At 42.7% G+C, this 14,075-nt stretch overlaps 1 protein-coding gene across 2 annotated transcripts in view; it reads right to left on the bottom strand.

The window, feature by feature from the left end:
- LOC117429499 (FERM domain-containing protein 5) overlaps nucleotides 1-14,075 on the bottom strand; it is an 86,042-nt gene that overhangs the window by 20,252 nt on the left and 51,715 nt on the right. For both annotated transcript variants that reach the window (XM_058995517.1, XM_058995516.1), the window contains exons 2-4: nucleotides 4,078-4,182; nucleotides 1,796-1,838; nucleotides 1,092-1,170 (exon numbers count right to left, since the gene is read on the bottom strand). In XM_058995517.1, the coding sequence (XP_058851500.1) occupies nucleotides 1,092-1,170; nucleotides 1,796-1,838; nucleotides 4,078-4,182 (227 nt within the window). The remainder of the gene's footprint in view (nucleotides 1-1,091; nucleotides 1,171-1,795; nucleotides 1,839-4,077; nucleotides 4,183-14,075) is intronic.

Here is a 14,075-nt window from a genome sequence, read left to right as displayed (position 1 = left end):
AGCATTCAGTATCATGTAACAGAACTGTGCTACTGTCTGTGGGGCATCTGTAAACTAATCATGTATACTTTAATAAAATCCTTCGGTTTACGCTGACCTTTCTACCTTTCTAGCTATCGATTGAGTTTATATCCCGGAGAGCACAGCAGGGGAGAGGAAAGCGGGAGATATTTAAAACTTATTTTTTTGTCTCTTTGGTGACCTCTTGTTGTTTTTTTCAAGTTAATAAACCCACAGGGTACTGTACACCGCTCTGGTGCGGTTTGCTTTCTTCATTTCAAGACATTTATACAACAGTGTGATGATATACTATTGAAAGGCCTAGATATATCCAATCAGATTGTATTTAATAGTTTTGGGGCTGGGGACCAGCGAAATGTGGAATAAACGTTAATGAGATAAGAAGCACTGGTAGAATCCTATTTATTGCAACGTCGAGTCTCATATCTTTAAGGCTGGTGCAGTATTATAAATTTAATTTTGTACCAATCAAACAGGTGACTAGTCATAAGCAGCGCAGACGTGCCAAAACAAGTCTGTAAACAATGAAGAGCCTGCTGGCCTGAAACCATGTGAAATCTGCAGAGAAATGCTGTGATACAGAGTCACTGTTTAAGGGGCAAGAACAGAATAATAATTCAGAAAGTGAACACATGCATTAAAAAAGGTCTGAAAGTAGATCCATGAACAAGCAGCAGAAAAGACATTTCAAATGGACAATGTTGCCTTTTCCCATTCGTCAAATTTATAACGAGTTCTGCACCCATGTACGGTGCAGTTTTAAGATGTGCCTCTCCTTTCTATTCCATTTCTACTGAAAGGCACGTGCAGTACCCTGCATCACAGAGAGGGAATCAAATACACCATAAACAGAACAAAGATCATCTTAAACAGGTGAGCACAAGTAGAATTTCTTGATAGCTGTCAGTACAGTTCAGCTTTTTGTCATTTAAGACCATGATCATAAGTAACAAGAAACTATATGTCTCACCTGCACACCAACCGGTCGTGCCTTTCCCAGGTGAGAGTTACCTGTGATCAGTCCTAGTCTGAGCTGGCTAGTGCAATGAAGGGGGGCTGTCCAGTCTTACCTGGTTATTTCTTCTTTCAGAGTAGCTGGGTCAGGAGGGTAGAACTTGACTCGGAAACACATGGTGAACGGTGGCTGAGCTGTATAATACAACCAGAGAAAAAGTTGTGTAGTTTGACAAGCGTTAAAATAACACACAAAACATGCTTTATGTGTGTTTGAATTATTTTAAGTAGCATGGATGAGTGGGGGAAATTGCCACTATAATATCAGTCTAAAATTCCAATTATAATTATACAATTTTCAATAACATTATTTAAAATGTTACCCTCGAAGGTATACAGTATGTTTGTATTTTTAAAGATCAATATTCCATTGACATTCAATGATAAGTCTTTTCAGAAACATCTCGTGAGTCTTGATGTCCATGTCAGATAAGACTGTGGGTGTATGACCATGTCCTTCTGGACTCTGGGATGGAATTTTGTAGGGAAGCAAGTCCTTGACTAGAATTATTATTGTACCAAACAGCAGAGCCCAATCTAACCCCTTCACCTCTCCAAAGGCTGCAGATTTATACTGTATAGAAATCTCCAGCTGCTCAGGGTGGTGTGGATGCACAAGACTGCTATAGAAATCTCCTGTTTCATTCACGAGCCCAGAGAAGAATCCTGAGATCTTTGTTTTCACGTTGCAGTTATTGTACGAAAGCTCCCAGTATAAATATACCTGATCATATAAACGCTGATTCATCAGGATACTTACATTTCATTTGTTTGGCAATTGACTTTGTAAACTCCAACCAATGCTGCAATGATAAAGCAAAGATGATCAGTCAGTCTGAAGGCATTTCTTGCAAATGTACAGTAAACGTCTGTAACAGCATGACACATCCATCATTCATGAAGGCAAAAGCACATCAAACATTTCAACAAAGTGAACAACTGTACAGCCCTGCACCTGCATGTAGTCGTTGAAATTGGTTAGTAAAATAGTCTTTTCACACACAAAACACATTCAAAAGCATTTCAGATGTCAACATTATTTTGTGCTTTCACAGCAGTGTGTAAATACCCTCTGCAAGCGAAATTAAACACAGGCGCTCCGACTTTCACTAAGGACGGATTATTGTTAGGGTGCTAACAGTGTTAATTTAAATATTTACACACAAGATTAGCATTCAACAAACACAAAGTTTTAGTAGATAGCATTCAGGAGCACATGATGAATAATACAGTGAAGACCACACAGACAAACTGCAATGCACAACACACATGTTTTATTATAGCAGTCTTGTTATCTCTGACTAACGGGCAGAATTCTGTGTTTTTATTATTTATTTATTTTCTTCTGTAGACACACTTGTATTTATATTAACAGTATTTTCCCCACTGGGAGTGTTTCTGCTAGGATCAAAGACAGTGTTTTAAAACAACATGTAAAAATGTAATTTTCTGACATGTTATCAGCCATTAAAAAATAAATATCACATGTGATAAAGCGTTTCGTCTGTCTGTTCCCATATTGCTCAGCTGTGGGGATGCAAATACATACTGTATAGTGTGCCTACGTATCTCTGCTCCATCAGGGTCTAAGGGACCCTGCAGAAAATGTACCACAAACCGTGGGACTAACTGGCCCATTTCTAAGTCATTATGTTAATCATTTAGTTACATTTTACTAGTTTTGTAATTATTTATATTCATAGTCATAATTTCTTCCAAAAAAAAAAACCGGTGCATTCATTTGCTTGGTTTATTTATCCAGTTAGGTAACGCAGAGCACGTTTGGAACGTATTTGTCCACTGCTGGATTAAGTGGAGCCCAGTTTAACCAGGCCCAAGCCTCCAACCCACCACCCGAGATCAACCTTCACCTGCAAAAGGTTTCCAACACAATGGTCTATTAAAAACAAAGCTTAATCAAATCATGGGAAACGCAGTATTTCCCACCATGTAACTGCACCATGCTCTTATTAACTGGAATCTAAACCAACTCCATGGTTTGTTTTTTTAAGTTTTGTTGCCTTGTACCTGATTAACATGTCAAAACCACTGTGCCAGGCTACGACTCGAGTGCTCCAGCGTGGAGTGACTACAATTCTGCTGGCATTCTTTTCCCACATGAAGTTATGAAGAAGTTCGTTGCAGAGAAACTGAAAGATTAAAAAGCCATTTCTCCAGAAGGAAGAAAACCTGTGGGCCTTATCAGACGAGTTGCGGTCTGCATCTCTTATCATGCCGGCTAAAGCAATTTCCCTCCTCGCTGACCCTGCCCATGGCTCTACATTTGAGGCCGGCCGCTTGTCGCAACTGAATCACGCCTGCTTTTGACGAGAATGAATGTGCTTTTCTGCTGAACCTCACCGTCTCGCAGTGCCAGCATTGCAGCTTGTCTGGTTCCTTCTTTGTTCACAGATGCACAGAAGTGAAGGACTTTGCCTTTCGGGGGATGAAAGCAAATTTCAAAGGTTTGGACTTACCAAAGCATCTTTAATGGCAATGTGATGGGTCTGCATTGTAGGGCTACATAGCTACAGTGTTACCATGTTGGTAACTTTATCACAGTATGTTTTAGCATTTTGAACCAAGCTGGGTAATGTGGAAAAAAAAAAAAAAAAAACAGTCGCCAGCCATGTTGGAGAGGAGGTCAAAGTCAAGGTTACTTAACAAGATCCCCATAGATACCAACTTCTAAAACAACAACATCTAATAATACTGATAGTACTAGTAGAATGAATTGATGCTTCGACTAGAATACTGGACACTCCAGCTGGGTAGGTCAACAATGCCCTGCAATGACCTGCAATGACCTGCAATGACCTTCACAAGACCAAAGTTGGGTTTTCACTGATTTTGATTATTTTTGCTGTTTGATTTTCACTGCTTGCTACGTAAGGTTAACCCAGCAAGTACCAGCAACTGTAATAGGCCTACTGTAAATAAGACTTAAAACCGTGAAGCAGTTCCAGCTACTAGGTTTTTAACAGAAGACGCCCCTCATGCGAGTCCGTGTTGATGGGTTGTGCATTTCTCTTGAGAACCTACCCTCTGCTTGTCAGGATCCACAAATCTGATTCCAAAGTAATCCTTCTCTAACAGGTTTAGGTGATGGCAGATGAGGTCAAACAGGTAATGTCCCTTTGCATCCCGCTGCAAGGAAAAACAGCAAACTCTCATTAAAAAAAGACAGAGCAAACACATGTCATTGTCTGATCAAACAAGACCTCTCTGAAGTGCTCTTAAAGAGGCAGGAGCATGATTTCACCCAGACTGCCGGTTCCCTATTCCATTTCGGGCTGCACTTGACCCCAGGAAGTACAAGCAGTAACATGTTTCCAAAGTGAAGTTTCTGAATACAGCAGCCTGGGCTTCTCTTTTATTAATCCTCCGTCACTGAAGTTGTAGATCCCAGTTAAAGGGAAAGGCAATATGAAAAAGTTTAGAAGTAAAAGGAAAATATGAATCCAGTTTAATTACAGAAAGCATGTTTTTAGCATCTTATTTGTCAAACCTTATCATTACATCACAGTGCGAAATTGGACTCAATGTATTTTACTTACGTTGCTATTTAATAATTGCTATTTAAACATGTATTTGCAACGTCTTTGGTTTCTCCACAATGTAAGTCCAATGCTGTGCATTGATACCAATGCACTATCGGTATAGTTCTTTTTTATAATCATTACTTCAATAACATGACATGAACTGCTGCCTGGTTCAAACTGTGTGTTATATTGATCGCACGGCAAAAACATTTATGTAAAACCGACAAGACTGTGTAAAGAGCATCATATACTGCCCGAAAGGGGCAATTCAGTCTGTGTTTCTGTACTGCCTGGAACCACACAGGGGCAAAACCGTTTGTATTCCGAGTGAAGAAGACCTCTAATTGATATTCCACATATCCCTGGTGGTATCTTGGTTTCTATCAAATAACAATACACACGTTACAGCCATCTGTAGGTTTCTACAGCATGGGAAAGAAGAATCGTGGATTCTGAGGAAATCAAAATAAAGGAAATGTGCACACGTCTACAAAAACCCCACGTTTTCTGCAGCTGAATTTGTTTGCCCTAGAGGCACGCTGATATGATTCTCTCAAGCCAGCTGCACTATCGAGATACTGTATGCCTTCCACCTCCCTCCCTGGATACTGTCAGCTTGGAGGGCTTTTTTCTCTCCTTGGCATACAAGTTGGCAGCAGAATAAACTTGAGGGACTAGCAATGTTCTGGCGTGCTCTTTTACAGATGCCCTGTCAGACAGCGCCAGGGCAGGGCTTCTGCAGTCCAGCTGCACCACTGGAACCCACAACTGTGGCCTGTCGTTATCACGGAAGCTTCACAATAGGACTGCAAAGATAATGCTTTACGAATACGGAACATTTCCCAAGTTTAAACCAAACACTTTTTCACATTAGCCAGCATTAGCTATTTGAGAGCTTTTAATTACTAAGTATACTGCTGTATTGTCCCTGCACAGTACTGTAGTAGCCTCATTTTCATGGTACTGAAATGCAGCATTGTGTACGATGGTAGATCGTAACACTGTGATAATACAGAAGAAGGTGGATTCTTCTCAGCTGGGTCCACCATGCCCACATACAAACTAACCAAAACTAGACCAAGCAACACCCAATTAGAGGAGTGTCTCAGTGACTAAGCAGGGGTAGAATTCAGAATTGAACTTTGCTAGGCAATGAGATTTTTATGTCTCCAGCAGATTCACTCTGCAGCAGATGCGACACACAATTGGGGAACAAAGGATTTAGAGGCATTTAGCAGAAATCAAATAGAAACAAAAATCAGTACCAGTGAGCAGGCGTTTGGAAAGATTTCTAAATCTGCAGCGCTCACCTCCAGCAGCCTGTATCAAACAATCCTGTGGCACACTGATCTCTACAGTCCTCATGAGAATCTTAAAGACTTCAATTCTTCTCCCCGATTCTGTATGCTGCATTATGAATGACCCGAAATTAAACATCATCCAGAAAGACTGCATTCATGGAATTGATTATACTTGCTCTTCTATTCACTGGCTCACTTAGCAGAGTGCATTTTGTAATTTCTTCTTCACTGGCACCTATTGTGACAGCTAATCATTGCTGCAGCAGCGTTCATTCCTTTACACATGCAGCGTGCACGTAATTGCAGTACGGTGGATACATCCCTCCGGACCAGGCTTGCTATGAAACGACATGAACACCTGTTGAAATAACTGATTGCTTTAACTCATTGCCCTTGCATTGAATCTCACAAAGCCAAATAACGTTACTGTGATCCAGCAAGAGGCTATATAAAGTTCTAACTGTATATACATCCACAGCACCCCCTCCCCATACGCAAAGAGCTCCAGATGTGGGACCTTAGGAGCATCTCTGAATGCGCATCACTATAAAGCTTCCCTCTCTTCCATGTTGGTCCGCAGCTATTAAGTCCCCCTAAATTCTGTGCTGGAAAGAGGGTCCCTTTCAGAGAAACTCTATAAACCTGCACCAGGGTTTAAGTAAAACACAACATGGAAAACTAGACAGTGACTTCCTGTCCAGAGAAAATAGGAATCCAAACCAACATCAAACTACTCAACAGTGTTGTTTCTTCAGAGTGAAATCAATGTAAAGATGCAACCGCTGTTGTTGCCGATCCCTGAATCTCCCATGACTGTAACCAGCTTTACACAGTCAACTCCCACTGTGGAGCTGCCTCCGTTCCTGCTGTCACCAATCAGCCCACATCTGCTACCAAGCATGGAGAATATTGCGCAACACTGAGTTGATAAAAGGTGATGCCTGGTGATTAAAGATGTGTTATTTCTTTGGATACCCACAGTAAAACCCAGATTGTATTTATTTTTTTCAGAGATTTTTATTTTTATTTTTTGTTACTGAAAGCTGGCACCCCTGCTCATCAGATTAATGTGAACACGTAAAACCAGACTGCAGAAAACATGAAGCCTCATGAACTCAATTGGAAACCATAATGGGAGTAATTTGTTCTGTGATCTCTTGGACAACAGGAGTAGACAGACTATCATCATATGAGCAAACACACACATGTAGCCTTCATTTTGAAAGCTGAAAAGTTATTATTATTGATTTAATTTTTTTAATGACTAACAATATAGGCTTAGCATGAATTCACAAATGTGTTTCTTTGAACGGGATTCATCTAATGGGATTTCCCATTGTTCTGCTCTTATCTAGGCTTCGACTCCTGTTATTGCTGCTGTCCAATAGACTGTCCAATGGCTAATACCATGTGTCTGCCACTTGAACATTTTCCAATTTCAGTTCATTATGAAAAAGAAAGAAAGAATGAAGGCTAACTAAACACTTCATTAAAAGGAAAAGCAAGAAAAGAGGCAAGCTGCAGTAAAGGGGTTTTTCCGGCTCAGCGTTGGCATTAGCCGCTCCAGTTGTCTGACCTTTCCAGATTAGAACTGCATCTTGGGGCTCTCGACGAGCGTTCAGGATGTCACTTTAGAGCGTGCCTTTCAAAACATTTCCATAATGTACAGAGACATGTTTGCTTACTGGCCCCCTGCAAAAATAGACTGTACAGGCCACTGCACTTTCCAGCAGATACTGCCTTCTGACATCTGCCAAATGCACAACCGTTCCCTTTGTATCAGAGGTGACTGTGTACTTAAGAGGTTAGCAAAAAAAAAAAGTGTCATTATATTAAATGTTGAACAAAAAAATTGGGAATTACTATTATTATTATTATTATTATTATTATTTTTTAACACGTTCTCAAAGGAAACTGGCAACAAGCTTCATTCTGGTGGCAGGAATGGTTTAGTGTCAAGTTTTCAACCCTACAGTACATTAAAACCATGGGACCACCTGCACAAAATTTATAACAAGTGCTGTTCTTTCTAACATACAATCCCCACCAAAACACCATGACTAACACCTGCACTGCACAGATAAAAGTGTGGAATACAAACAGACACACTCTGTATAGCCTCGGATTCTAATATCTCCATCATTACTGTATACCATAAAGTGCCAGCCGTCATAGATATTTTCAATTGATAAAATATTAAAAAGTATGTAGAGTTCTGAAAATATAGAGTTATAGTGGACTTTATACACTTATAGCTTTAAGCTCTGTTTCAAGGCTCTTTTCAAAATGACCGCTCTGGTGCACTGATAGTGTAAGGATTATTGCACACATTGTCAAACAGGTAACACAGCAATAAGGATCCATGATGTGGTACGGAACAGAAAAGCCACAGCACCTGCAGTGATTTAGAGGACAGATCTCAAACTCCAGTGCACTAGAGCAGCCACTTTGAAAAGAGCTTTGAAACAGACTTTAAAGTTATAAGTGTAAAAAAAAATGTCAGGATGTTAACAATGAAAAGAAAAATGACAGGCACGTTATTTAAACAGTTGTAGCAACACGTGGAATGCAATCTTTTTTTGGAACCCCGCTACTTACTCTTTAAGAGACTGAAAAGGCAATACCTTTCTATTTTTAAACCGTTCACATTATTCTGACACCAGCCGTTGACACCAACTGGGAAGCGCCGATGGGTAAAATACAACTTGTTTTATTGATTAACGCACACAGGGTTGTGCTGAGAATAACAGGGCTGAAACAGTGCCAAGATGTATACTGCCAAGATGAGATAAAGATGCCCCATTATTTATGAAGAAAAAAAAGGGACCATAGCTACTCAATTGGGTTCAAGCCGTCCTTCCTATGAATTTTTCTCACTTAAGAAACTATTTTCGCCAGGCTACAACATCAAGGCTCAACGCTAAATCAATGGAAAGATCCCATTCTTCTGAGCTTTGTTTTTCCTAGAAGAATCACCTTTCATTGCAATATAAAATGTAATGATTTAGTCTGCTGCTTTTCTTATTGAAATGAATTGTGAGCCTCTTTCCCCACGCTGATATTATCAGAGTGTTGCTTCCGAAGATGTTAGCAGCATTTCTGGAAGCCATTTCGTTTGAAGTTCATTTGTTCAATACCCCTATATAGTTTGATTTATTTGGGGGAAGATGTCATCGTCAGTATTTTAATTAAAACACAAGAATGCATACAGCACAGCTCTTGCCTGTGGGGGGCCATATTTTCAAAGTGTTTACTCCAGTCTTTTAATAAACTCTCATTTCTTTAAAGGTGAACATGTTGCTATTATTTAAGAAACCTTGAATTATATCACTTAGCTGCTTGGTTCTACATTGTACAAATGAACAGTGGAGGAAATGCGGTGCTGCAATATGAATGAACCTTAGCCAACCTTATTTATACTGAACAGAACGGTAACCACTGACTTTGTTCTTTCTTCTCCAGACTACACAATTTGCTATAGAATCATGTTCAACCCCTGCTGGTAGAAAGTAGAGTCCGGTGACTACAGATGGCACTTCCATCCCAAGACATCAGTCCATGGTTGAGGATGGACGGTAGGTGGCCACAGCCTGGACGGTTAGGACATTGATTGAGAAGCTCACTCCCAGGGAGCGGGCGCTAGGAAAACAATGATTTGGAAGAGGCCCCAGGATCAATGCAGGGATTTCTGCGGGGCAGAGTGCCACGTGTCTAGGATGGTCACTCAACCTGAGCAAGGAGATTTGTCTGCTTGACAAACAGTGGGATCAATGAGGGGCATTTTATGGGGGCTTGTGGCGGAGTGTCCCGCCCCTATTTATTATTATTTGTATTTTTGTTTGCGGCGCGGGTAAAAGCGCCGCGTCTTTTATTATTATTTAAAAACCCCGTGAGGATGCATGGCTGATCAGCTACTGATTACTTAAATAGCTGACAGTCATGCATCCTTACCAAACGCGTGCAGACTCTGGCCGGGGGATAATAAGATAATTACCAACTAGTTAATCCCTCGGCCAGAGTATATAAACCTGCAGCTCTCTGCACTTGATGTTGGGGTGTTGGAGTAGAGAGTACGGGGAGCGGAGAGAAGGAATAATATTTAAAAAACAATTGCTAATACGTGCTGGATAATCCAGCACGGCACTTACTTGTTTGTTTATTTATTCGTTTGGCCCTCGTGCCCTTTTGTTTGTATTTTGTTTAAATATTTTGTTTGTTTATTATTAAATACGCTGAGTGCTTTTGCACTCAGTTTCACCCGCCCATCCACTGTTTTGGAGTCAGTTACTTCCTGGTCCGTGACGTCATCCACCACACCACTGCGAGCCAGACTGTCACATATGGTGTCAGAAGTGGGATAAAACAAACGCCTCCAATAGCCGGACCAGGAAAGAAAAGCTCGTTTTTTTGTTCGTTTTTTTTTTCTCCAAAGTGTTTTTGTGTGTTTTTGGGAAAAAAATAAAAAAAATATGGGAAGAAGCGGACGGAGGAAGCAGCAGCTACAGCAGCGTGGGGCCGGTCGCAGGTCCCACTGTAGCTCAACCATGCTGGACGTCTGCCCCACCTGCTTGCCCCTCCCACCTCCACCAGCAGAGGGTGAATGCCTGCTGGTTCCGCCTCCACCGTCGTGGGAGGACTGCTTGCCCCTCCCACCTCCACCAGCAGAGGGTGAATGCCTGCTGGTTCTGCCTCAACCGTCGTGGGAGGACTGCTTGCCCCTCCCACCTCCACCAGCAGAGGGTGAATACCTGCTGGTTCCGCCTCAGCCGCCATGGGAGGACTGCTTGCCACTCCCAGCTCCACCAGCAGAGGGTAAATACCTGCTGGTTCCGTCTCAGCCGCTGTGGGAGGACTGCTTTCCCCTCCCACCATCGCCATTGCCTGGGGATGGCTGTTCTGCATCGCCTGGGGCTGCCTTTTGTTCTCCACAGGACACAGGGTACGAGGGAGAAGTGGAGCTCCCGCTGCCGCCTCCATGGCCAGGGGCTCCCCTCCCGAGTTCGCCTCCCGAGGGTCCGCTGCGGCTGCCGTCGCCTTCCGAGGGTCCGCTGCGGCTGCCGTCGCCTTCCGAGGGTCCGCTGCTGCTGCCGTCGCCTTCCGGGGGTCCGCTGCTGCTGCCGTCGCCTTCCGAGGGTCCGCTGCTGCTGCCGTCGCCTTCCGAGGGTCCGCTGCTGCTGCCGTCGCCTTCCGAGGGTCCGCTGCTGCTGCCGTCGCCTTCCGAGGGTCCGCTGCTGCTGCCGTCGCCTGGGGTCGCCAGGGATCCTGCTTCGCCTGGGGTCGTCGAGGGTCCGGCTTTGCCTGGGGTCGCCAGGGATCCTGCTTCGCCTGGGGTCGTCGAGGGTCCGGCTTCACCTGGGGTCGCCAGGGATCCTGCTTCGCCTGGGGTCGCTACACGATGGCCGGAGCTCCATGAAAGGGAGCTGCCAGAAATGAAGAAAGGGGGGGAGGTCAGGAGACCAGCTCCCCCAGCCGCACTTTCGCGGCTGGAGATCATGTGGTCGGAGCCCCACGGAGGGGAACTGCCGGCCATGAAGAAGGGGGGAGAGGTCAGGAGACCAGCTCCCCCAGCCGCACTTTCGCGGCAGGATAGAGTGTGGCGGGAGCCCCGGAAGAGGGAGCTGCCGGCCACGAAGAATGGGGGGGTGCCAGAGATTCCACCATGGCCACCCCCCAGAAGTAACTTGCTTCCCCCTCTTCCGGGACTTTAAGACTGAGGGGGGAGGTGGCCGTTGGGGCCATGTGTGCTGCGCACAAGGGGGGGCATGTGTGGCGGAGTGTCCCGCCCCTATTTATTATTATTTGTATTTTTGTTTGCGGCGCGGGTAAAAGCGCCGCGTCTTTTATTATTATTTAAAAACCCCGTGAGGATGCATGGCTGATCAGCTACTGATTACTTAAATAGCTGACAGTCATGCATCCTTACCAAACGCGTGCAGACTCTGGCCGGGGGATAATAAGATAATTACCAACTAGTTAATCCCTCGGCCAGAGTATATAAACCTGCAGCTCTCTGCACTTGATGTTGGGGTGTTGGAGTAGAGAGTACGGGGAGCGGAGAGAAGGAATAATATTTAAAAAACAATTGCTAATACGTGCTGGATAATCCAGCACGGCACTTACTTGTTTGTTTATTTATTCGTTTGGCCCTCGTGCCCTTTTGTTTGTATTTTGTTTAAATATTTTGTTTGTTTATTATTAAATACGCTGAGTGCTTTTGCACTCAGTTTCACCCGCCCATCCACTGTTTTGGAGTCAGTTACTTCCTGGTCCGTGACGTCATCCACCACACCACTGCGAGCCAGACTGTCACAGGGCTGTCACATTAAGGATACTGGAGGAGTCTGTCCATGTTGGGCTCCAATTCAATTAACTTTTCAGCTGGTTAAAAGCATTTAGGAAATTAATGTTTGTGTAAAAAGTAAGTTATTCAGTTTAGATAAGATATATATATATATATATAAAAAAATATGAATCGTTTCTGAATTTACTCCACATGAATCTTATATAAACCGGATATTTATTGATATTAGGTTAGGAGTATATACTGCAAGTTCAAATTGAGAAACGGTTTGTAGGGATATGTAAGGGTCAATTACTGGTAAGCTTGTGCAGAACCCCATCACATAACCCCCTGCTCAAGAGGCAAAGCCATTTCCCAGCTTCATTCAGCTTACAATCTCTATCCAGGCTCTGATTAGGTATCCCAAAGGTACCACCACATTTACTACTGTAACCTTGAACAGGGTTACACACCTTAAAATACAGGAGCAGCTCCCCAGTCAAGACATCCCTTAGCTTGTTCCATGTATGTATTTATCCACCTTGTGCTATCAAACCTATACAAAGTCAAGTTTTATTTGCTAATTTCCTAAAGTTTTCTATCATGTTCAGTGAGAGGCAACATCAAGCAGACTAATTGCATTAAATTGCAGCCTAAAAGCAGAAACGGTAGAAAATTCAAATTGCAATGCAAATTAATATGTTTAAATGGGCACTACAAACAGAACCCTAAAGACAATATCCCTGGCAATGGTTTGTGTAATTATAATCTAATGAGTTTACTGAAATTGTCAGTGCTGGATATTTATATAGAAGGGGCTACGTGACTTTCCATTAGAACTGGGCTGTTACTTAATCATAAAAAAAACCCATATAATTACTGATGGATACAGACCGTGCTTCTTCAGCTAGCTTCACTCTCTAACCCTGGCTCTGAAGCTTTACTTCCACATGAATAAATAACTAATGTTCGTTATATCGAGAATGAAAAACACATCACTACTGTGATTGGGCTAGTCAGGAAAAACTGCCCTGGTGCTATATTGACAGATTCTGCCCGTTGAGCAAAATCCCACTGCTGGAAAACTACAGTATAAAAAATAATCAAAGTGGAAGTTATTGAAGTTAACTTTAAACCCAAACAATCATCAGCTTGTCTTCAGCCATTCCCATACTTAACAACTGAAGACGTCATGCAGGTGAAAGACTTCTTACCATCCCTACTAGCCTAAATATGGTTCATTGGGTACTCCGTGGAAAACATTTCAGATAAACTGTTATTAAAAGAGATTCCTCTATGTTACACAAACTGTCCAAATATTTCAATCTTAAAATAGCACTAAACAAAATTCAATGTCTTGATTGGTACGTCACAGTTATTCTGGTAAACAGAATCTACCCATCACAGCTACAATCAAATAAACTATAGAACTCCAGAATACTGAAATAAATGAAGGACTTGTCTAAGGGCAAAGACTTGCACAATCATTCATATTCCGAGTGTTTGCTGTTGGGAAATTGAGCTGAAGCAACAATATATTAGATCTGCAGGATATAGCTCTGGATATAAATAAAATGAATGTGCCCTGCACGCAGCACTGGGACAGCAATTCATATCTTTGATATCATGCATGCACCGTGGGGTATCACTTTCTGCCAGCGGCTCCCAGAGTATTCCTGCCATTCTTTCAGGGAGAGAAATCTATAAGGATTGTTCGATGCCCTAAAGCTGCTCACAGCCCTGCTCCTGTAGCTATAAGGATTATTATACCGTTCACATAATAGACATTGTCTGGGAGTATAAATAGAGCAAATGGTTTCTGTGTTGGATATTGAAACCACAGGCCTTAGGCACCGGCAAGCACTCTTCTGAACAGCCACCTCTTTGTCATTCATCCTCAATGTCTCGTTACAAAGA

The sequence above is a fragment of the Acipenser ruthenus genome, chromosome 21 (assembly GCF_902713425.1).
Source record: "Acipenser ruthenus chromosome 21, fAciRut3.2 maternal haplotype, whole genome shotgun sequence".
NCBI classification, from domain to species: Eukaryota; Metazoa; Chordata; class Actinopteri; order Acipenseriformes; family Acipenseridae; genus Acipenser; species Acipenser ruthenus.
This window is presented reverse-complemented; position numbering and strand designations above follow the sequence as displayed.